The sequence below is a fragment of the Protopterus annectens genome, chromosome 4.part1, assembly GCF_019279795.1.
Source record: "Protopterus annectens isolate FY-2018-M chromosome 4.part1, PAN1.0, whole genome shotgun sequence".
Lineage (NCBI taxonomy): Eukaryota > Metazoa > Chordata > Ceratodontiformes > Protopteridae > Protopterus > Protopterus annectens.
In genome coordinates, this window is record NC_056734.1 from 967518303 (window position 1) to 967543618 (window position 25316).

The 25316-nt window shown below is 37.3% G+C and overlaps 1 protein-coding gene across 2 annotated transcripts in view; it reads left to right on the top strand.

Annotated features, from left to right (window-relative positions):
• Window positions 1-25316, top strand: part of ECEL1 (endothelin converting enzyme like 1) — a 2857191-nt gene that overhangs the window by 2433773 nt on the left and 398102 nt on the right. For both annotated transcript variants that reach the window (XM_044070676.1, XM_044070677.1), the window contains one exon: window positions 21346-21441. In XM_044070676.1, the coding sequence (XP_043926611.1) occupies window positions 21346-21441 (96 nt within the window). The remainder of the gene's footprint in view (window positions 1-21345; window positions 21442-25316) is intronic.

Genomic DNA, 25316 nt, shown 5'->3' on the forward strand with positions numbered 1-25316 from the left:
TTAAATGTATTAAGATTAAACAAGCATTATGCATTTATTACATGTACCAGTCTGAGAGTATTGAGATTAAGAAATTTTAACTAATACTGTATTATAATTAGTTGATTATGCAGTGGAATTTATTTAATTTAATATTATCAGCTAATGGTATTCCTTGAAACTACCCCCACTTGTTTATTTATTTTGAAGAACAGAGTGCTCTTCCTATATGTTTTTCTGCAAAAGCAAATCATAACCTGAACACTGTAAATATGATATATGGAAATATAATCAGAGCTCTGTCCAGAAGGAAAATGGCCAAGATGGTGAGCAGTCAATAGCACTGTTTTAACTCTGCTTCATTTTAACATGCCTGACAAGGACTTTTACTAAAAAAACTCAAAAAGACCATTTTATAACTTGATGGATTTATAGCTGAAGATAAGCTGAAAGATTTACTAAAATAATAACAAGTTTGAAACTCTCTTAATTGCTTTTTCCTGTCAAGAAAACTAGAAAGAACTAATTGTCTCAGAATAAGCCACTCTAAGCCCAGTGTACAGGACAGTGCACTGAAAAAAATACATACAGGCTATACTAGGTAACATCAGGGAGTTATCTGTAAAGACAGATAAATTAGAAAGCAAAATGGATAGTTTTAAAGAGGAATGTAAAACAACAAGTTGAAGTGCTGAGTGAATATCTTAAACAACAATCATCACAAATTTCGAGTACAGAAGAGGCAATGTCTGATTTTGATGGAACATTACTTGAAAATGAGAATAACAATAAATTTCTTCTGAAACAAAACAACTTATTCCAGGAAAAAATACAAGACTTAGAGAACATATCTTAGAACGAATAACATCAGGAGTTATGGGATTCCTGAAAAAGAAGACGGAGACAGTATGATCCAATTCCTTAATATCTGGCTGCCTAAAACTGTGAACCTGCCTGAAGCTTTTTCTTTTGGCATCGAAAAGGCACCTAGATCACTTTCTAACTCATCTTTAAAAAAAACAAAAATGCTTTCACCATGGTCATTGATTGTAAGATTTTTCTGAAGTAGAGATAAAGATTTTGTCTTAAAAGCTGCATTGACTAATTATCCGATTAAAATTAAAGGAAATACTATAAGATTTGGCAATAACTATTCTAAATTAGTGATGACCAAGAGAAAAGCACGTGTGCCACTTGTTAAAAGCTTAAAGAAAAACAATATTAAAGCATAAGTCTTGTTTCCAGCAAAAATAAGGATTCACCTTCCAGAAGTAAAGAAGATTTTTAACACCTTAGAAGATGCAATGGACTTCATACAGAAAAATAAAATCCTAGAAAAAACAGAAGAAATGGACTGGAATCTATTAGCTTCTTTGAAGAGAAATGCAACAAGATGCGGCTGGTTAATATAAGGCAAAAGCAGTAAAAAAAATCAATGCACTTCATGGTTATGAATTCTTATTAATTTAAATAGGTGCTTTCATACTTATGAACAGGTGCTGCAATTACTTTTTACAAAGTAAATCATTTATTTCTTTCCGTACTTCAAATGCTTACTAGTTCCCTTTTCAAAATGTTAGAGTTTGATTCTTTTTGCTATATATGAAATTAAAGCCACTTATTTTCACTTAAAAGGTTAAACTAGTCATCTTATTAAACGTTAATAATTGTTATGATGAAACTTATGTTAGGTGGCACACTTTCTCATATCTTGTCATATTTGAGTAATGTACTATTAAATATAATACAAGATGCAGCAAATGACACTAAAGAGGCATGTTAAGTTATGGTGTGAGTTCTTAAAATGGTCCAGTAGTGTGCTACTGATAGTATACTTGACATACAATAGCACCCAGGAAAGACATGCTGTTACAAAACATATAACTTTTTACATATATAAAAGTTACTGTTAGAATGATATCAAATAGAGTAACATTCACAGTTTTACAAGCTAAATCTGGATCACACATAACTGTCGTCCTTTTATCATCTCATACAAACAGTGCTTAATAAATCATTAAATGTTATTTATTTAAATACAATAGCTTTTAGTGGTTAACATACTTTGAAATGTTTTGTATTGGTTCTTTTAGTGGTTTGCGAGGATTTGGGGGATTGATGTGTGGAGTGAAGGTAACCTGGATTCACATTTCCTGGATTAATTACAGTCATGAGCACTTTTGTGATGCTGCTGGAATTCTGAAAATTCTACACCGGTCCTGGTTACTTCTTCCTGTCTAAAAAGTAAACCGTAAAATATTTTGAATCACATGCTAAGATGTCAATTAATACAAGTTAGATAATAAGCAAAAGACAGTGAACTGCATTCTAAACCAATTATTAAATAGTTATGAATACTTGCAGTATACCAAAAAGGATAGTTTATATACTAGGCTATATAATAACACTTCTGATAAAAAATTAGGATTGTGTTTCTCTGTTTTTGCCTCTTTTTAATAATAACAAAACTAAACTTAATATCTTAGAACAATTTATTATGGAAAGTTTGAAACTTAAAAGGGAAGATTTTTCAGGTGTTTGTTCAGAAACTATTAGACATAGCATCTAAGGAAAAAATAAGACTGATTATAACAGTAGTACTAGATTAAAGAGTGTCAAATATATAAGGGTAAATATAAATGTATTTTTATGACAATGTACACTAGGATTATAGCTAAAACATAAAACCTAGAAACACAGTAATAGTACAAGAATAGTATACAATCAGAAATAGAAAGTGAACAGAATAATATGTATATAATTAAATAATATAAATATGTCTACAAGGGTAGGAGGTTGGCATAGTGGTTAAGGTGTACACCTTATAGGCACAAGGTGCAGGATTTCATTCTCACATAGGGTAACTGGCTGGGCTTGGAATGGCCCACCACAACAGTTAGTCTGGTACTAATTTATGAACCTATGTACAACTTTACATAAAAAATATAAAATCATTTGACCTATAAATTAATAAATATGAAAATAACTGACTTCCTCCCTATAGTAGATGAAGGAGATAACGTGAGGTACAGTAAAAGATGATTGTAGAGATATTCAGTTTGGTCAACTTATAACAAAGATTCTGAACACCTGTTTAACCTTTGTAATTCATAATAACTCTCTGACATTTTTTTTAAGATGATGCATACTAAAAAACGAGACACATTAATATTAATCAGAAGCATGAACTAAGCTTTGTTAGTCTAATGGAGAGCTTGAGTGGAAGTTTGTTTGTCTTTTCCAACAAACTAGGAATATTTTATTCCATGGTAGAATGTTTTAGGGTTATATCATTAGGTACTTTTTCATTTGTTTCAAAAGTTATATCCATAGCTGAAGATTTCATATTGTTGTAGACATGTTTATATTGTTATATATAAAGTAAATAATAAGTTCTATACATATATGCCATTTCATCATACCTGTGGCTTTTTTCTCTCATATAAATGTCATATTTTAAATGCATATATGTTATTATTAATGGATTAAATAATCCACTATAGAAGGGGGAGTCTGTTTAAATCCTTGCAGTTACATAAGTCTCAAATAGTATTTCTACAGGAAATACATTTATTCAATAAAAATGTACCTAAACTTTCATTAAAGAATTATTTGGTGTTAGCAGGTTCTAGTTTTGAGCTAAAAGAAGAAGCTCCCTCATTCTTACGGAAAAAACTCACCAGTAATGCCTAAAGTAAAAGATACCTGTGGTGATAAAAATTGTATGTTAAGCATTGTTATAATTGAATGGAAGAGAGAACTATATACATTGATGAACTCTCTTTGAATTCCAGGGGATGGAGCTATAGATGCAAAAAATTGCTTAGATACTACAGCCTATTATTGCATGAAAGGTGAAGTCGTAATGGCTGGTGATTTTAATTGTATTTTAACAGACAAATATTCCACTGCAGATAGAAAGCTGAGAATCACATCTACAGACAAACACTTAATGAATTGTGCCAGTCTAATGAATTTGAAGGATATATATGAGCTAAGGAAAACAAACTCACTTCAATTTACCTGTTTCATACAGATATGGAACACAAACAAATATTTATAAAATTTTTGTTTCAAATAATCTCTTATCACATATCAGAGAAGTGTTAATAGTTTCATATCCATTATCGGACCATAAGGCTATAATCTTTATATTATTTTAAAAACTGAATAATACATCACAAGAGATTACCAGCGTACATTATTAAAATAAAAGGACTCAAGGACTGGTATGGTAGAGATCAAACATTTCCTAGAAATAAACATGAATGGTGACGTAATTGAAATTGTCCTGTGGGATTCATTAAATGCTTACTTAAATGGAAGCGTTACAAGCTGATATATTAGTAAAACTAGAGAGTGAGGCAAAGAACTGAATACACTACAGGCCAAAATAGATACACTAAAGTGAAATCTAAAACCATGTGACATTATCAGACAGTCTGAACATAAAGACTTAGATTTAAAATATGTTGAAATTCTAAATCATGAAGTTTCAATAAACCTGGAAAAACTTAAACTTTAGGCATGCTCAGTAAACCCTTTCAGCTTGCATAAACTTGTTCTTAGATCAAAGAAAATGAATAAACTAAATCATATCAAAGAAATTATAACACTATAAAGAAATAAAAACAATTGCTGAAGTCCTTCCATCATGGAATTATTCCCTTATATTACCTATATTAAAACAAGGTAAGGATCCTACAAAGCGCTCGTCACATAGACTCATTTCACTTTCAGGTGTGAACTATAAGATGTTCATGTATTTTTTAGCTAACAGAATTAATCTACCTATACCTAAACAAATTAATAATTTCAATATTTTGGTCTTCGATATACAGAGGTTTTTGATGTTCCAAAATTTTGAACATATGGAGTACACACACATATACACACACACACACACACACACACACACACATGTATATATATATATATATATATATATATATATATATATATATATATGGGTTCACTACTAAATATCGAAATTCCACAATCCTGAGACTCTACCTATGCCCAGAATCTCAAGATTGCAGAATCTTGAAAACAGTGAATGGAGATTACTGTACAGTGCAGAATGGGAACTTTGCCATTCTCCCCACTGTAGTGCGATCTCGGAGTTGGTATATTTAAGTTGCAGGGGATTGTGGCGCCTCTCATGGGCAGTGCAGGGATGCTTGGCTCCTGCATAAACGTTATTGCTGTTGGTTTTGTGTCATAGTTATTTTTTTTTTTTTATTTTGAGATTCTGGGTTTCTGTATTCAGAGTCTCGGGTTGTGGAATTTCAATATTTAGTATTGAACCTATATATATATATGGTTCTACTTCTAAATCTCGAAACACTGAAATACTGAATTTCAGTAACTCAAGATCAGAATATCAAACTTCCATAAAAACGAAAAATCACAACTCTTTTGTTCAAAATATTGAAAATAAAGGACCACAAGTAAAGACCCGACCCTCCCCCAATATAAAACACAAAAACAAAGTCAAAACACTTAACACTACTCTATGTTTAACCAGAGGGGCAAACCCCCCCTGCACTCCCCATACCCCCATTAATTATATATGCCAAATCCGAGGTTGCACTACCAGGAAAAAAAACAACAAACCTACTGTTATGCACCCTACACTCCCATTGCACACTGTCATACTTATACCCATGAGAAACACACACACTCCATGTACAAGAATCACCACTTTTAACACTTACACACTCTCTCACATACCTACCCCAACCTACTCCCAAAACTTCCCCAAAACTAAACAAACTACATTTCTACCCAAAACCCTTACACATTACAAAATTTTTTGAATCTCTGAACATAACCACACATCGGCCACCATGTTTACAACCCAGGAACCACTAAACCTTAAAAGCACAGCATACTATGCAGAACAGACCGCACCACAACTACTGCAGATTTGACAATATGCATTTTTGAACAACTGCACTTTCGATATTCTGGTCTCGAGATACTGAAATTCAATATTTCAGTATTTTGAGATTCAGAAGTAGAATATATATATATATATATATATATATATATATATATATATAAACCTAGATAAGAAATTCTACTAATTATTGGAATTTTTAATAAATATTAATAATAATACAATGGAAAATAAATCATGTTTGTCACAAATTTATAAAATTCTTAAGTTAGATTTCACATATTCAGACAATTCCTATTGGAACTACTCCACAAAAATTAACAATAAAGACTTCTCTGAAAACTATAAGACATTAATATTAAAAAATACAGATAAAACTACATCTACATTATACTGGAAATTCTTCACTTGGAAATTTTACACAGAGCTTTTGTTACTCCTAACAAAATTACAATTATGTATAAATCAAATATGATTAAATGCTGGAGATGTGATTCTGAAATAACAGCTGACTGGACACATATGGTATATGAATATAAAGTCATCTCACCTTTCTGGAAGGACATGAATAATGATTCAAGCTCTGTGGTCAGATAGATGTAATATTTCTAAGTCTTTAGTTTTATTTAATGCTCCAATTTCTGAGATAATTCCAAAACCCAAGTGCCTCTTCTTTAGTCCATTCTTGCTATAGCCCAGAAAGTAATTACTAAAAATTGGAAAGGTGGTTACCCCCTGTAGAGTTCAATTTATTAGTATGGCAAAAGTGTTTGCAGTAGTGAATTACATACTATAAAGATGAGAACTTCTAATATTACACATTCATATAAATATTTGCTTAAACTTAGACTTGCTTGAAAAATATTAATTGTTGTTGATGTATAACTTTGATGTATTGCTCAGCTGTGGACCTGTGTCAATTGTTATTTGTTTTGTAATTGATTTGTTGATTTATTGTTTTAAAACCAAATAATACAAAATAAAAAAGTCTTTCAGTGAATCATCCATCTGGTCTGGTCTGTATGATTACATTTTTAACTCTGCTTATATTACTTCATCAAATCACTACTTACAAATTACTCTATTTTTTCATACTTATTAGCACAGAACCATAAATTACAGCTACTTGTCATTTATTGAAGCCTTACTTTCATTCATTCGTGTAGCTTATGTCCAGGAAATCATGTCATCAGCACTCCTACCTGTCTCATAGCCACCAAATGATCTTGCCACTAACTATTAATCATACAAGTGACATACAGTCATAAGTTCTGTGCAGATCTGTGGGCCAGGGGGCCATTCCCTGCTATTTACTATATATGCTTCTGTCTATATCCATCCATTCATCCATCTCCTATAGGTTCATAGATTCACAGATTACTAAACTATTAATTTGTTAGGATCCTAATAAGCCTAGCCTTACATTCTCTTCTAGTTTACCTATGAATAAGCCATAGATGGGTTGAACAAGGATATGTTGGGACAGTAACATGTTTCCCTTTCCTTGAGGGATGAATTTGTGGTTACACAGTCATTCATCCAAACGTACGGTTGGATGGAGTAAGAGAAGTTCTCTGCTTTGTGTGAAGCAGAAGATGGTTCCATATAGATAGTATTCTCTATGATACAGACTTATCTCTCCATCATATTCTATTTATTTTGCAAATCGGATAGATCCCTTGAGTAGGTATTTATAATATGCAAGGCAGAGGTTGCCTCATGTAGACTGTATGGTAGTAAGGAGAGAAACAAGACTTTGAGATGATCTTCATAGTTTTTATAATTTTGCCCTTGATTTCCTTGTAGTGAGAAAGTATTGTGGTCATTCCAGTTATGACAAGTCTTTGAACAGGTACATACCGAAAGCAGCATTATATTCCTGGATCTGGATGCAATATCTTTATATAATCTGTGCAGTAAAAAGGACTTCCTTACAACAGTGGATACATGGTGATCAAATGACAGTTCATTCTTGACATAGATTACCAGATCCCTAACTACAGTATCAATTTTCAGGGGAGTATTATCAAAGTGTTAGTTACAAGGCAAGTTATTCTTGCTGTATGACATTTTGTCATTTAGTTTCAGTCTATGGTTACAACAGATCCTCTTGGAGGATCCTAGTTCCCAATGGAGGAATTTACAATGGCACTAAGTATGCATTAATCTGCAAACTGGTCATCCACAAACCCTTAACACTAGCTTTGACCTCCAAGAAATAAATCCCCAAAAAAAGTGACCCAAGCACTGACCCCTGAGATACACCATTAGTGACAGGTCTTTTGGAGGAGGTGGATCTGACCCTGTACGCCAGGATTTTATTTGTGAGCTACTTTGCTATCCAAGGAGTTACATCAAGTTTGACATTTAGCTGGGAGAGTTTATCTGAGATACATGAGTGTGGGACGGTGTCAAACCCCTCTGTGAGAACTAAATATGTAGCTTGTACTGTTTTGCCCTCTCCCTTGCTTCATTAACTTTTTCAGAGAAGGTGACCAGATTAGGGTCTACGTTATAGGTTCATAGGTTCATACTAGGCTATCTGCTCAAGGGCATTTATAAGCCTAGCCCAGAGTTTTGTGGCTTTCGCCACCCCTTTAGTTTGGAGGATACTATGCCCATTATTTTGCTGTGCCTCTGTCAAGCAGTGACACTGAGATAATCCCTGGGGTATATCTGCGATCTCCCATCCATTGGTCAAGATTTCTCTTGAACAAAGCCAGCGAGGTGCTCTGCCTCACATGTACCGGGATTTTGTTCCACAGCATAGGGAGTCTCTGGGTGATGAATCTGTCCCTCCAGCATGTCCTATTAATAACCGTGTCAAGGTTTAAGTCTCCCACCCTTGTAGTTCTGAGGGATCTAGATTTTTTGAGGTGAAGCATGTTCATCAATTCTGAGTTGGACATGGCCTTGTATGTCAGGCACAGGTCACCTCTGAGCAGACGGTAAGCGACTGAATAGAGCTGAAGTTCCTTCAGTCGGGCAGCATAGGACATATTTTTGAGACCCTTTATCCTTTTGGTGAGGAACTTTTGGGGGCTTTCCAGTTGCTGCAGGTGTCGTGTCAGATACATTCCGAATGGGGAATTGTACTCAATCATTGGTCTGATGAGTGATGAGTACAGGGGGACGATGACTTCCCTTGATCTAGATGTGAATCCCTTCATGATCAGGTGGGCAATGTAGAAGGCCTTCCTAACTACTTTGGCAACGTGAGTGTCAAATGAAAGGTTACTGTCAACCTGGGTACCCAGATCCCTGATAACCTCTTCTGTGCTTAGTGTGTTGCCGCCTATATGGTAGCTAGGGGTAACCTTGTTTTTCCCGAAGGGTATGACTATGCATTTTTTGGCGTTTAACTTTAGGCCATGGCTCTGGCACCAGTTATCCGTTTCTATAAGACCCTTCTGAAGGATATCTGTGTCAGATGTGTTCTCAACTATGGCGCCCAGTTTGCAGTCATCTGCAAATTTTGTCAGCCATAATCCTCCTGTGTTTGCTTGTACTTCTGAAAAGTAGATGCCGAACAGGAGAGGGCCCAGGACTGAGTCCTGTGGGACACCACTTGTGACAGGCTTTGAGTCTGACATGGCGCCAGCAACTCTGACCCTGTGGGTTCTGTCACTTAGCCAGTTTGCAACCCATCTTGTGACGTATGGGTTTACATTTAAGCTGATGAGTTTTTCAATGATACCTGAGTGGGGTATTGTGTCGAAAGCCTTTGCCAGGTCGAGGTAGGCTGTGTGGACTGCCTTTCCCTCGTCAATGGCCTTGGTGACTGTTTTGAAAAAGTCAACCAGGTTTAAAAGGCATGATCTGCCCTTGATAAAGCCAAACTGGGTCGGATCCAAAGTCTGCAAGTCTCCTATGTCTTTATTTATGAGTTCCATTATGATCCTCTCCATAGCTTTGCAGATCAAGCTTGTCAAGCTGATGGGACGGTAATTTCCCGGGTCGGTGGAGGCACCGCCTTTGTGAAGTGGGACCACAGTTGCCGTACGTCACTCCTTAGGCACGTATCCTGAGGTGAGGCTAAGATTAAACAGCTGCCCTAACTGCGGGTTTAATTCCTCATTGAGTTCGTGGAGCACACATCCGGGGACACCATCTGGTCCCATGGATGCTGTGTTTTTTGCCTTGGAGAGATCAGTTCTCACCTGAGCGTTAGAGATGTTTGGGGGGCTATAATTCTCTGGTATAGATATCTCACCTTTTGGGGGGGGGGAGAAGTTTGCATTGAACCTGTCAGCCAGTATGTTGGCAATGTCTGTAGGTTCAGTAATTTTTACATCATTTTGAACTAATTCTGAGCATATCTGGGAGTTTCCTCCCAGGTTTCTAACATAGCTAAAGAAGGCCTTATGATTGTCCTTTGAGTCCTTAGCGACTTTTCTCTCAAAATTTGCCTTGAATGATTTTATGAGAGATCTTAGTTTTTTACTTATAATGATCAAGGGTGTTTTCCCTTTTAAGGATTTTGCTCTATCTTGTAGTAGCTTCCTCCTTTTGTTGTAGTGCTTGTTTATGGCTGGGGTCCACCAGACTGGATGCTTGCCTTTGGTACAAAGAGTCTTTGTTTTGTTTGGGATTGCCTGATCCATGCAGTCCTGTAGGTGCTGGTAGAAGGCATTTGTAAGTGATTCAGCAGCTTGAGTAATGGTTTCCGCAGTCTCGGGGGCCTTAAAAGAGACCACACTAGTCTTTAGAAGTGTGAAGTCGGCTTTTGAGAAGTTCTTCACTGTGGTCTTTTTTATCTCAGGTGGGGGCGGGATGTGGACTTCCAGTGAGTTTAGTTTATGGTCTGATCTCACCAGTGAGGGGTATACTTCCGGTGTTGAACATTGTGACCCCATGTTCGTGATGATGAGATCTAGTATGTTATCTCCTCTTGTGGGGATGGTGACTAGTTGTTCCATGGCATTTGAGTTTATGAACTCTAGGAACCTTTGGGCTAGAGTGTTGGGGCTTGAGTAGTGATCCCAGTCTATATTCGGGTAGTTGAAATCCCCTAGTATGATGGTGTTTGGAGATACATTTATCCCCTCCAGTGTTTTCAGGAAAGCTATGTGCGGTTCCTGAGATTGAGAGGGTGGCCTGTAACATGCTACAAATTGCAGAGCAGTCTTGCCTATGGTTAATTGCACCTGGATGGTCTCCGATGCATCGTGCGTTGCCACCAACCTTGAGGTGTGGGTGTTCTTGATGAATATAGACACCCCCCCCCTCCTTTCTTGGTGTTGTCCGGATTTTGGGGCCGGAACGCATGATATGAGGTAAAGCCTGATAGTGCCGGGGTGCTCTCGCGAGCCTTGAACCAGGTTTCAGTCACAGCACAGACATCGATGTTCTCCATACTGAGAAGGGCCTCGAGTGCGTGCATCTTGAGGTTGGGACTTCTGGCATTGAGCAGCATTACCCTTAGTTTTTTTCCTTTTTTGTGTTCTAGGGTGGTAGGTTTAAAATTTGAGCCTTGCCTAAAAAAGGCACTATGGGGGTGGCAAGAGCCTTTGCCAATATCCGGAAGCCCAGGGTTGACAGGTGCAAGCCGTCCCTTGCGAAGCAGCGTGGCTTGACCCTCGAAACCCGAATCCGAATTGCATGACACATAAAGAGTGAACCGCGGATACGTCGAATGTACTAAAGTGCAAAAATGTAAACCTCGGACCGTCATAGTTGGGCCAACCCACCACCCACAACACACTACCTACCCAAACACAATAAAAAAAATACATACACTAACCAAATCTCTACTTCTAACCCTAAATTAAAGCACCAAAATCCTACTGCTAACCCTACACTAACCCCACATGCACAACTGTCTATGCACTATCCTTAACCCCTCCCTAACCCTAAGGTCCGTAACTATCACACACTGCATATCATTGCTGGAGCCTTCCTGTGTCCTGACAGAGTGCTCTTCAAACTATCTGGAGATATACAGAGCTGAGTATATTTTTCTGGCACTTCAGAGTTTTGTACTGGTAATTGTTGTTTGACTAATTTTATATTACTGATGGCTGACTTCAGAGTTGTGCACTGTTATTTTTGCTTCAATGTATAGTTTTTCAGATCTCTGCTGAAGGAGCTGGTTTTCCCTTATCCACCCTCGCTATTCCTGTGTTGTTGTTTAAATTTGGAGGCTTTTGTAGTTGCCCTCCCCCACTGTAGATTTGATCTGGGATACTCCCCCCAATCCCATCTCTTTACCTCATTCTACCTAATAGACTCCTTCGGCACTTCTTTTTAGTCATTTTTAAATTAATTGCATTTTTTAAACTGTTTGATCTAACATTGCTACATACTCAAGTGTGTTAGCATGCACTGCATTTGAATTGTTTTGACTGCTGTTTTAGCTACTTTTCTGTATATATATATATATATATATATATATATATATATATATATATATATAAATAAATACCTTTCCTGTAACTAATGTAGTCCAGATTCCGATTTGCTGTATCCAGGACTGTATGTAAGCTTCTGAGCCCCCCCCCCCAAGCTTTCTGTGTTGGAGGGAAGCCTTCTAGCTTATCAGTGGGAGTGGTAATGTCCCAGAAATTGTAGTTATTGGCCGTTTGGGCAGTTTTTCCATGTCTCTCAGCTTTCTGATTTAAAAGCCCACATTTGCACTTGTTTCCCCACTTTCCTGTAACTAGTTTAGTCCAGATACAGATTCTTAGTTTTAGCACTTGAATTTGCTTATTCGTGATCAGCACTTGTTCAGAACTTGTAAGCACTAAATAACCTACTAATTACTACAGCACTCAACCTTCCTCATTACCTAAAGGAAAACAGTTTTGGTACTTACTTTCCTCACTTGCTTAGAGAAAAACTGCTCTTGTACTCACTTTCCTCACTTATCTAGAGGAATTTTTTTTTTATTCAGGCATATCCAAGGGTCAGCTCCCAGTGTTCTCTCCTGTCTATCTGAAGAATCTGGGCATCTTGGGGCAATGTAGAAATTGCCTCGTACACAGACAACCCTCTCCTCCTACTACCCAACACTACAACCTGTGAGAGATGCACTTATCTAGCCAAACTGGAGGTAAAGCTCTCTCCAGTCAAGACTGAACTTGACAGTCAAGAGGAGAAGGTAAACACTTTGCACCACACCACACTCATCACATAGTCTCACTAAATCTACACCACCAAAATCCACACATAGAAACACAAAAACATTTGCGGAGGCTCTCAATAATAATCTGCTCAAGCAACAGAGACCTCCAAAGCAGAAATGCAAGCAACCTCCACCCCCCCCCCAACACAACCCAAATGACACATAGCCCGTAGACTCAGTGTGCCTTTCAACCACAGTCAATAAGGCAAAACAACGTACCCAACACACTAGTCATAGGTGACTTTATAGTCAGGCACACTGATGTCCCACTCACCAGGCTAAACAAGGAGAAGGTTACTGTCAGCTGCCTGTCGGGTGCCAGAATCTGCCACATAACCCATGCACTCAGGTCACACCACAACAAGTACAAATATGACTGCCATTGTGAACGACCTGAGACATACCTCCCTGGACTACATGAAAAGAGACATGGAAGAGCTCTCCGATCTTGTAGCCCAGGCAGGTATGACCCTAGCCCTGAGTAGCATTCTGCCATCACCCAGAATGATGCCGCAGTACAAAATGATTGACTTCAACAATTGGCTAAGCTTCTGGTGCCATTCTAAAGGGATCCGGTATCTGTCTGCCTGGGATGACATGGTCGACAGACCACGATGCTTTGCCAGAGATGACCTGCACCTGTCACCCCTGGGATTCTGGATACTGGCTAAGGTTCTTGCCGCCCCTATAGTGCCTTTTTTAGGCAAAGTTCAAATGACAAATTCACCACCGTAACAGGAACAGGCAAGCAAAAACTGAGGGTGATGCTACTCAATGCTAGAAGTCTAAATCTCAAAATGCACTCACTCGAGGCACTCCTTAAAATGGAGAACATCAATATCTGTGCAGTGACTGAGACCTGGTTCAAGGCGCCAGAGAGCACCCCTGCACTACCAGGCTATAACTCATACCACACTTTTTGGCCATGTAACCTGGACCGGAACATCAAAAGCAGAGGTGTGTCCATATTCATTAAGGATATCCACACCTCCAGGCTAGTTGCTCAGCATAATGCAGCCGAGGTTATCCAATTGCAACTAACTCTGGGCAAAACTGCAATCCAAATTGTAGCTTGCTACAGATCATCCACCATGCCCCAGGATTCCCACTCCTCTTTTCTTGATGTACTGGAAAATATTAGGGTTCAATCAAACACCCTAATAATGGACGATTTCAACTACCCCACCATTAACTGGGAAAACTACTCATGTACCAACTCCTTCGCTCAACGCTTTATGGAATTCATAAACTCCAATGCCCTGGATCAACTTATCCACACCCCCACCAGGGGCAACAATATCCTAGATCTAGTCATTACCAACATGAGTGACCGGTGTTCCACACCTGAAGTCAATGCCTCATTGGTCCGATCCGACCATAAGCTAATTACCCTAGATATCCACACCCTGCCCACACCCCCCATTAAGGAAACCATGGTAAAAAAGTTCTCCAAAGCCAACTTCATGCTTCTTAAGACAGAAGTGGTGAACTTCATGACACCCATGCAGATGGACAATACAGTTACGACTACTGAATCCTACACAATTGCACTTTATAAGCACTTACATGTGTGCATGGATCGTGCTATCCCAAACAGAACCAAGACACTATCCTCCAAAAAAAGGAAGCCAATCTAGTGGTCCCCTGCCATAAACAAACTGTACAACAGAAAGAAGAAACTGTTGCAAAAGAGAGTAAAATCCCATGAGTGGAGGAGCTCTCTGGTCAGCCTCAGTAAGAAGCTGCGATCCCTGATAAAATCCTCCAAAGCTAGTTACGAAACAAAATTGCCACTGATTCTAAAGACAACCACAAAACATTCTATAGCTATGTCAAGAATCTCAATGGCAACAGTCAGATCTGCCCTGAGTTACAGCACAATGGCACTAAATATGCAGACCCAACTGATATTGCCACCATCCTGGCAGATAGGTTCAGTGCTAACTTTACCGCCCCTCACCACCTAAAGAGCCCATCTCTATAATGAAAGAATGCAAAGTTCCTGTAATCATGACTGCACAGGTAAAAGCCACACTCTCCAAAGCCAAGAACACAGCATCCATGGGACCAGACAACATCCAGGCTGCGTTATACACGAACTACAGAACGAACAGGCACCCCACCTAAGTTCCATGTTCAGTCATAGCCTCACCTCAGGCTTTGTGCCTGCTGAATGGCGCACAGCAACAGTTTTCCCACTCCACAAGGGGGGTGCCACCATGGACCCCGGGAACTACCGCCCTATTAGCCTGGTCTGCAAGGCCATGGAACGCATCATCATGGAACTTATAAACAAAGACATTGGTAATCTCCAAACTCTGGACCCCACCCATTTCGGGTTTTTAAAAGGCAGATCATGTCTCCTAAACCTGATAGACTTCTTTGAAGCAGTCACCAAAGCCATAGACAAGGATAAGGTGGTTCACACAGCCTATCTAGATCTTGCCAAGGCTTTCAACACCATCCCGTACTCTGGAATTATAGCTAAACTCACTAAACTAGGTATAAATCCCTATGTCACAAGATGGGTTGCCAACTGGCTGACTGACAGAACCCACACTGTGAAAGTAGCAGACTCCAAATCCGACTTCAGACCAGTGACAAGTGGAGTACCACAGGACCCTGGGTCCTCTCCTGTTTGGTATCTACTTCTCTGAAGTACAGGCTAACACAGAAGGTCTTTGGCTAACGAAGTTTGCAGATGACTGCAAACTAGGAGCCATAATCGAAACTCCTAACGTTGTGGACATCCTACAAAAGGGGGCTCACTGAGACAGATGCCTGGTGTCAAAGCCATGGCCTGAAGCTCAATGCCAAAAAGTGCATTGTTATCCCCTTTGGTAAAAACTCTGTACCCATGAACTACAACATAGGCGGTACTATACTTAACACCGAAAGTGTGATAAGAGACCTTGGGACACAGGTGGACAGTAGTCTCTCCTTTGATAATCACATCGCCACAGTAGTTAGGAAATCCTTCTACGTGGCACACCTCATCACAAAAGGTTTCTCCTCTGGGAAAAAAGAGCTCATGGTTCCCCTCTACTCATCACTCATTAGACCGATTATAGAGTACAATGCCACTTTTGGTATGTACCTCACAAGACATCTACAACAGTTGGAAAGGCCACAGAAATACCTCACAAAGAGGATTACCAGCCTCAAACAGATGCCCTATGCAGACCGTCTCAAAAAATGCCAGCTTTACTCCGTCGCATATCACCTACACAGAGGTGATCTCTGTATAACATACAAAGCTATGCCAAACCCAGAGCTGTTGGACATGCTCCACTTAAAGAAATCCCAATCCCTCCAAGCTACATGCTCTAGGAACCTAAACCTTGTCACCACAATAAACAGAACATGCCGGAGGGATAGATTCCTGTCCCAGAGACTTCCCATACTCTGGAATAAACTACCTATCTATATCAAACAAAGCTCCTCATTAGCACTCTTCAAGAAAAATCTTGATGATTGGATGGGAAATAGGAAATTCACCCCGGGGATCACCTCTGTGGCTCTGCTCGACAGTGGCACAGGAAAATAATTTTCTTGGGTGGCAAAAGCCAGGGTACCTTTTTGGCCAGGCTTGTATAGGCCCCAGGGCCGATAGCCTAGTACCTACCTACCTATGAACTTACCTTACGGAGCTATACCGCAGATGGGCCAACTATGCAATTTCGATATTTCCCCTTTCGCAGTTTCATTTGTTCAACGCATTCGCGTTTCGCTCTTTCCTTGTCGCATGATTCGGATTCAGGTTTTACTGCTTTCGAGAGCTTAAAGTAGACCCCCCAGATTAAATAAGCAGGACCTGCCCTTGATGAATTAAATGAATGGGTTGGGTCGAGTGCCTGTAGGTTATTTATATCCTCATTAATGAATTCCATAATGATGTTCTCCATAGTCTTCCAGATAGCATCTTGAGAATTTGTTCTTAGGAGATTGGGGGAAGGTGTGGGTATGTGATCTGGAAATATTGGAGGGGAGGGAGGGGTAAAGTATGAACATTTGTTTGTTAGATTGGCTAATTCCTCTGGGTCTGAGTATGTGATATCATTTACTATTAGCTTTGCACAGTGCTAGGCATTGTTTCTGAAATCTTTAACGTAATTAAAGAAGTGTTTGTGGCTATCTTTCACCTCGGAGGCTATTTTTACCTTATATTTGGCCGAGTTTGATTTGGTCAGGGTCCAGAGTTCATTGTTTAGTTTAGCCAAAGTGTTTTTGGCATAATAGGGTGTTAAATTTATTTTACATGCAATTATTTTTTTCTTTCTTTTCTTATAAAGCCTGTTTATATTTGGGTTGTACCATAAGGGTTTGTCTTTGAATTTGGCATTATATGTATTTCTGAGGGGGACAGATACATCTATCTAGCTGTTTACATGTGCATAGAATTTGGCGGTGAAGGATTTTGCCTAAGCAGTGGAATTCTTGAGGTGAAAAAGGCATTTGAATTTAGACAGCTCATCACTCAGTTTTAGTTGATTAGCTTTTACATAATCTCTGAATAACAAGGTATTGGAAGATACCATATAACAGTATAATAAGAAAAATTAATTTACATCCGACCCCATGCATCTATCTGTTGATCCATTAATCCAGATAACCATTTAGTCAGCTAGGTATTCAACCCATATATTCATACAGCTATTTAGCAAGTAAACACGTTAGCAGAGCAACTAGATGAATAAGCATTTCTACTTACTGCATACTGAGTTTCACCTGCCTACATATTTATTTACCTGCCACAGCCATAACCTTTTCTCATTCCTGTCTTATCCATTAGGTTCTTTATCTGTCTACCAGCCCACACTCATATTCTCCAGACAAGTTACCGCATAGGTCTCAAATATTACCCATATCACAAAAAAAAAAGTAGATTCATTTCTCTTATCAAATATTCCATGTCTGACTACAAATCCAGGCTGATCTCAAAGGTTAAAAACAATAATAAGGTATTCTTAATTATATCAGAAAACTAAACAAGAAAATTTGTGAATGTAACATGTTATCAGAAAACTATGAAGTTGCCACCTAGGTAAATATCACAGTAAATGACACTACAGAAAAGAAAATTCTGCAGTCTTTCACAGTAAGCAAAGACAAAAAAAGATATCCATTGTAGAAGTACAGAAGTGATGAGTGTTACCACAGTGAAGAAAAAAAATTAAGTTCTGTGTGACCTAACAACATAACTGGTAGTTTTCTATAAGGAATCATTGTACACTTCTTTTAGTCATGTTAAGTAAAAAGATAGCATTTAGATATGCCCCTGATGTATGACAATGGGTATTAGTGGCATCAGTTTACAAAGAGGGATCAAATTAGCCCCAAATAATTTGAGTCCCATCTGCCTAAGTATGAACAAATATGGTATTTTTAATAGACTTCACATATGACTTAAGAAGAAACCATAACACCCAAATTGCAATTTATACTGTAACTAACAATGACTGAATGAATGAATGAATCATCACTGTGTCCGACTAAAGACGGCTGCCTACCCAGCCCTGCTTCATTCACACTCCTCCTGTCCACACTGTCCTCCTAAGTTCTACATGGACACTACTGTCCTTCTTTAAGGTGAAATTTACAAATAAAAACAAAAAAAACACTGCTCTTACTGTCTTGTCAGTCTAGACACCAGTTCTTTAACATTTGTTTGTCCACATTTCAATCTGGGTATTGACGAATGAAGCTTTAGTAAAACTGTTCCCTCAAACTGGAACCATTCATCTCAAAATACTTCCTAAGTAACAAATTACATGATTTTCAGAAGAAAAATGTATTGAACACCTACAGGAACTGTAAATGATTCTGCTTCAGAAACAAGTGGTAGATTAATTATCTCCCCTCACTACCTCCTAAACATTAAAGCCTAGACCCCTTTTCTCTGACAAAATATTGTAAACTTAAATCAAAGGAGACAATATTGTATACATGCAAATATGCTAAATTTATTATTTTTTCCTTTCTTCCTTACTAACAGTACTTGCCTCTGGAACTATATGAAGGCAAAATACTGTATCATTTGTAAATGCTTCCCTGATGCTGGTTAAATGTCTTTACTAATAGATAAAACAACCACTTTGTGGTGTCTGTTTTGCTTCATAAGGTTTGGAATGTATTTCACTAGTACTAATGTGTTATAATGTTGTAATTTGTAAACTAATAATGTATATTTATCTTCTAAACTATTGCCCATGGGGGGGGGGGCAGGTCATAGCTGACAAAGGTTAGTGGACTCCTCCACTTATCAGCAGTAAATGAATAAGTTGGCTTTTGTTCTGATGTTCCTTATAATTGTTTGCTGAATACTGTTGTTTGTAAGTATGTACTATTAATATTGTATACGCAGATAACAAATAAAAAATAAAATTAATATGTAAAACCTGGAAAGGGTCATAATAGAGCTTATTCAAAATTACCTTCGAGACCTGCTTCATTATATGTTTCACAGTATGTGTCAAAGAGAGATCTTGACTTTTGAATCATGTCATTCTTTGAAAAGTCATCAACAGTACTTTATGAAGAAATGAAAACACACTTTGCTTATCTTGAACTTGCTAAGGTAGTTGTGACTATTCCAGTTAAAGAAATAACTGACACATTAAAAGTATTAGATGACACTCCATATGTTGTGTACAGGGCAGAATGCAAGAAATATACAAGAAGGTAGTTTGGGGGGTGTAATTACCTGACTATTTACATGGAGTTTACAGTAGGTGTACCACAGGACTGTGAACTGAGACTCTTCATTTTAGACTATTTTTCTAGCTGTAAAAGTGAGAAGTAGGATGTAGATAACCATGTGTGATGATGACTAGAAAGTGGGTTAGCATAATTGCTTCAGTAAAATGTGCTGAAGTTCTCAAAAATGATGTACAAGAAATGCAAAGCTGTAGTATTATGACCTTACCTTTAATATCGATAACTGTGGCAGTTTGAGACTAGGCTAACAAGGGCATAAATTATGATTGCAAAATAAATGAACAAGTCATAAAATTACACTGTCAAAAAATGTAGGGATAATGAAATACAACTGTTTAGACACTGACAAGTGAGTAACTACCAAAGTCAGAAAGTCACATCCAATGTTCCATTCAATTATCAAGGCCATCAGGGGATCATTTTACCAATTTATCTCAACTCTGAATGCAATGCTTCATATTACAGCCTTCAGTTAGTACTCATGAAACAGCTTCAACAGGTAAAATGATTCCTTATCAGAAAAAAAAACATTTAGGACTAGGAAACCTTTACTATTGAGAAAGGGTTTGGACATTGTCATTATATTCTCTTTCTTATAGATTACTTGGAGATAACCTCTGCCTGGCTTACAAGACAATGCCTGATTCAGTTTTGTTTGAAACTCTGTACATTTGCTCTATCTCTGGGGAATCTGCAACTAAAAATGAATAACAATAATAGTTAAAAATGTCAGCTGCATTACACAACAGATTCTATGTTTGTGGCATAAGTATATATGTTTCCTTTTACAATCAGAAGTCAGTTGTTACATTTTTGTAAAAAATAATCCAGATCATAAATGTAAGAGAAGTAGAAAATATCTTAGCATTAATTTAAACAAGAGTCTCGAAGGCCAGTCGCTGACAAGCTTCAAATCAAGCAGATGAACCTTCAGAAGCCTGCATCCTTAAGCCTTCCATCATGCATTTATTTTCCATTGCTGTCACTGGTGCTTACATGTTGTACCTTTAGATTTATCCATTTTCATTATCCATTCATTTATAAATTTAATCAGCAAGCCTAGTAAGTATGCAGTGGGGCATATTGCATTTCATAATAATTCAAAGTGTACCATGTTTATTGAAAATCATGCCACCATTTCTCCTATACAGTACACTAGCATTGTAAATTAGTACTAATAGTAGGTACAGCAATACATTCTGCTTGTATGTTTTCATCCATGCATTACTCTTTCATCCTTGTAGTTTTGGCCACATTCTAAAGATCCCTTGTTTTTCCATCTTGCTGTAACTAAATGTTGCTAACCTTAATTAAAAGGAAACTGTGGGCTCTAGTGCAATTTCTGTTCTTTGGCAGGCTTAATGTGCATCTTCTGATAAACTGTATATATTGTGTTCATACTGTCTGTATGTTGTTGAGGGTTGTCTTAATGCTCTGATATGTTCATTATGTACTAATATAATCTCACCACTACAGCTGAGAGTCATCTCTGTTAATTTCATTTTGTTTTGTTTTATTTTGTTTTCTACTCCCAGGATAAACTGACTTTATACTAGAGTCTATAACTAGGAACAGAATGTCTGTTAGTCAATGATATTTTTATTTGTGTTCTGTCCTCCTTCAGGCATACCAAAAGTGGGTGCGAGAGCATGGACCAGAACACCCATTGCCTGGACTCAAGTACACTCATGAACAACTTCTTTTTGTGGCATTTGCTCAGGTAAGTACTCATATGAATTTCTTTGTTCTGTGAAGAAATTATGCCAATTTTTGCTGCTTAGTCATTTAATTAAGTCCAACTCTTCATGACCTCAAGAACCCTAACACACTAGGCTTTTAAGCCAGTAACTACTTCAGGTGATTGCATATTCATATTTATTGCTTCAGTAATGCTGTTTGTCCATCTTAGCCTCTGCTTTGCCCTTCTTCATTTGCTTTTGATCTTTCCCACCAACCGTATCATCTCTACCAAATCTTGTATTTTCATTATGTGGCCAAAGTAGTTTGAGTTTTAATTTTACTGTCAAACCTTCAAGTGATCAATCTGGATTTGTTTCCTTAAGTAATAACTGATATGATCTTCCTCATATCTGTAAAATTCTTAAAAGTTTCCTATAACTCCACAGGTCAAAATCAGCAATTTTCTAATGCACAGCCTTATGTATAGTTCATTTTTCGTAGCCATATGCTGTTACTGACAAACTGTAGCTTTGTTGCACTGATGGCAATTAGTCAAACTGACATTAATATGAATCTACATTGCTGAAAGCAACTTTCAACAATCGTTGAAGTTGCCATTTAAGTACTATTGTTTGACCATGAAGTTATATATAAACTGGTTGGTGTGGAAGTCTCCCGTACATAGGTAGAGCAAAGAGATTTGCACTTTGCAAACGAAAAACAAACAAAAAATGTTAATTGCTGAATGTATCTTTCTGTGATGTGGATTCACACTAACAACCATCAGACTGATTGCTGTTAATGAATCAGTATGAATCCTACTCTACAGACATTTGTTAGAATGTGATATCTTTGCTCTTTAAAATCACATCCAAATTTGCCACTGCCTTTCTTTCAAAGAGCAAGCATACTTCAAATGTGTGACTGCACTCTCCTTCTACACAGATTTTTGAACCAGGAAAACAAAATTTGTCACCATCTCATCTTCCCTATCTGTTTGTAAAACTGTTTTTATTTATTTATTGTTATTTATTTTTTTCATTTGATAACTAGACAGGTGAGCTGGCCTGCTGACCCTTTTCAGCCATGACCTGAGCATTATCAGTTAATAACATAGCAATAACATTTAACAGTATAGACAGTAATTGTGCAAATACTTTCAGTACAGTACTATAAAAAAAAGCTGACTGCAGGATGGCGTATCACAATATACAACAGGATTTCCTCAAAAATGACATAATAAATTATTTTTAAGGAACAGCGCAATGAAAACGGTAAGTTCAAAGGTTACAGAGAAGGAGGAAGTACTGTCAACATGACTTCTATTTTTCCAAAGACAGCATATATACAATATTTACACAGCCTTGTGTATACAATATTTACAGAGATTATTTGATATGTTACTTAGAGAATGAACTGATAAATGACTTAAGTTTAGAAAGATGTAGTTACATTTTACCAGACAATTTTTAGTCAAGTGTCTCTGATTAGTCAAAACCAACATTTCACATGATGTATTCAGCTCATAAATTAAGTATGGTGACAAATAACATTTCACATGATATATTTGGCTCACAAAGAATGGTGGCAAATACACCTTGTTGCACTCATTTTCCAGTCTTGAACCAGTCTGTTTTTATATATATTTGGTTCTAACTGCTGCTTCTTGTTCATCACACTGACTCCTTAGGAGGCAAATAAGGTGACTTAGTATGCCCATTTCTCTAAGATCGTGTCACAGTTTAGTATGGTCAACACAGTAAAAGGTGGTAAAATAGTCAACAAAGCAAAAGTAAGATGTTGGCAGTCTGTTCTCTTTCTAAAATCAGCTTGTATTGCTCTTGGTTTGTATATTTCTAACATCTTGAACATTATGTCATTAGCATGTGAAACAATCTAAATCTGAACATCTTTAGTACTGCCTGTTTGGGTCTGAAATATAAAATTACCTTTTCTAATCGAATGACCATTGCTGTGTTTTTCAAATTTGCTGTCAAATTTGAAGCAACACTGCAACAGCCATAGCTGGATTGTGATCAAATGATGCCCTAGGCAGGGTAATGACTAGGGCCCCCAACATATATCAATACTCCATTACTTGGCAGGCTTTTCCCAACTACCATAAAACACCATTCATTTACCATAAAATCCAGTTCTAACCTATCAGTGGGTAATATATTTTTTGCTTTACTGTTACAGTGACTATAGAGATTTGCATTTGATTTAAAACTTTTATTACAGACTTTACAGTAAAAGCATTAGCAGCCGTTTGCTAAGCAAAAAAAAATCTCCCATTGAAAACTGACTTATTTTATTTATTTTATTTTTATTTTACATTTGTTGACCGGGCTAGTCCAGCTGGATCAATGTTCATTTTCAGTGGAGGCCCGGGGAGAAAAGCTCCATTGGTTAAAACAAGATTAGAGAATACAAATACACATAAAACAAAAGCATTAAGCATAAAGGATAAGAAGATTTTAGTATAGGTAATACACATCTAAGAGTAAAAAAATATTCAAAACAAGAAAATATTCGAGTAAATGGTTAACGACTTTCAATACGAAATTTGATAGTATCTAATCATACAGTGTATCAATACATTGTTTGAAAAAATGGTAGACAATATAATTTTTTTTTTTTTTTTTTTTTTTTTTTTTTTAATACAACATATATGAGATCAGTAATATCTACAAAGATATTATGTCAGAGGAAGTCAGTCAGGATTTCATAGCAGAGAAGGAAGAATTGTGGTAGAGGAAATGAAGAAGGTAGGTTAGTCAGGGTTGGTACAAGAGCAAAGCCAGAATTTATTAAGATGTGTTTGCAGTTGTTTCTTAAAAGAGTGAAAGAGTGGCCAAAGAGGAGATATTTGATGGAAGGTTGTTCCATATTTTGCCAACTGAGTTGGAAAAAAGGCAATTACCTGCAGAATTAATAGTTTTGGTACTATTAACTAGTAGTTTGTCTGAAGAACGTAGTTGTTTCAGGTTGTTATAGGGAGTCAAGAGATTACTGAGAACTGGTGTTTTAGATGGTTGATATAGAATTTTGTGAGCTATTAAGAGTTGTTGATAAATGAGCTTGTTAGGAAGTTCAAGCCAGTCTAGTTGTTTTAAGTTTAGACAGTGGTGGGTTCTAAACTGAGATCCTGTGGCAAATCGAGCAATATTATGGTAAGATGTAGTAAGTTTCTTAAGGTTACTTTTAGAGAGATTAGTGAAAATAGGGGAAGCATATAGAAGGGTAGAGATAAGGTGGTCCGGGCTTCAGGTGTAAGGAAGGGTTTGATTCTGTACAGGGATCCAATCTTTTTATTAACTGCTTTTATTGTGTTGTTGATGTGACAATCATAGTTAAGATTATTGTCAATAGTAACACCTAGAAGTTTTGTTGAAGAATCAGGAGAAATTTGAGTGTTATCAGTGGAAGTAATAGAGAAGTTTATAGAAGTAGATTTACGGGTAGGTGAAAATAGTAACAATTTGGTTTTCTTAGGGTTAAGGAGTAGACAGCAGTCAGAGAACCACTGTTCAACAGTTGAAAAGGCTTTTTGTGTAAGAGACTGGAGTTCTGTTTGAGAGGAAGCAGTGCAAATTATAGTGGAATCATCTGCATATTTTATGCAGGTAGTGTTAGGGATAGCTGATTGGAGGTCGTTAATAAAGATGGAAAATAGAAGTGGGCCTAGGATAGACCCTTGAGGTACTCCTAAAGAGATAGGAAGGAGAGCAGATAGTGAATTTTTCCAGAGTACTGCCTGGTGACGGTTTTCTAGATAAGAAGTAAACCAGGTTAAGGAAGAGGGATCCAGTGCAAGAGATTTTAGTGTGTGCAGAAGAAGTATATGATTAACCATATCAAAGGCTTTTGATAGGTCTATGAATAGAGAAGATGTAAGTTTATTATTGTTACGGT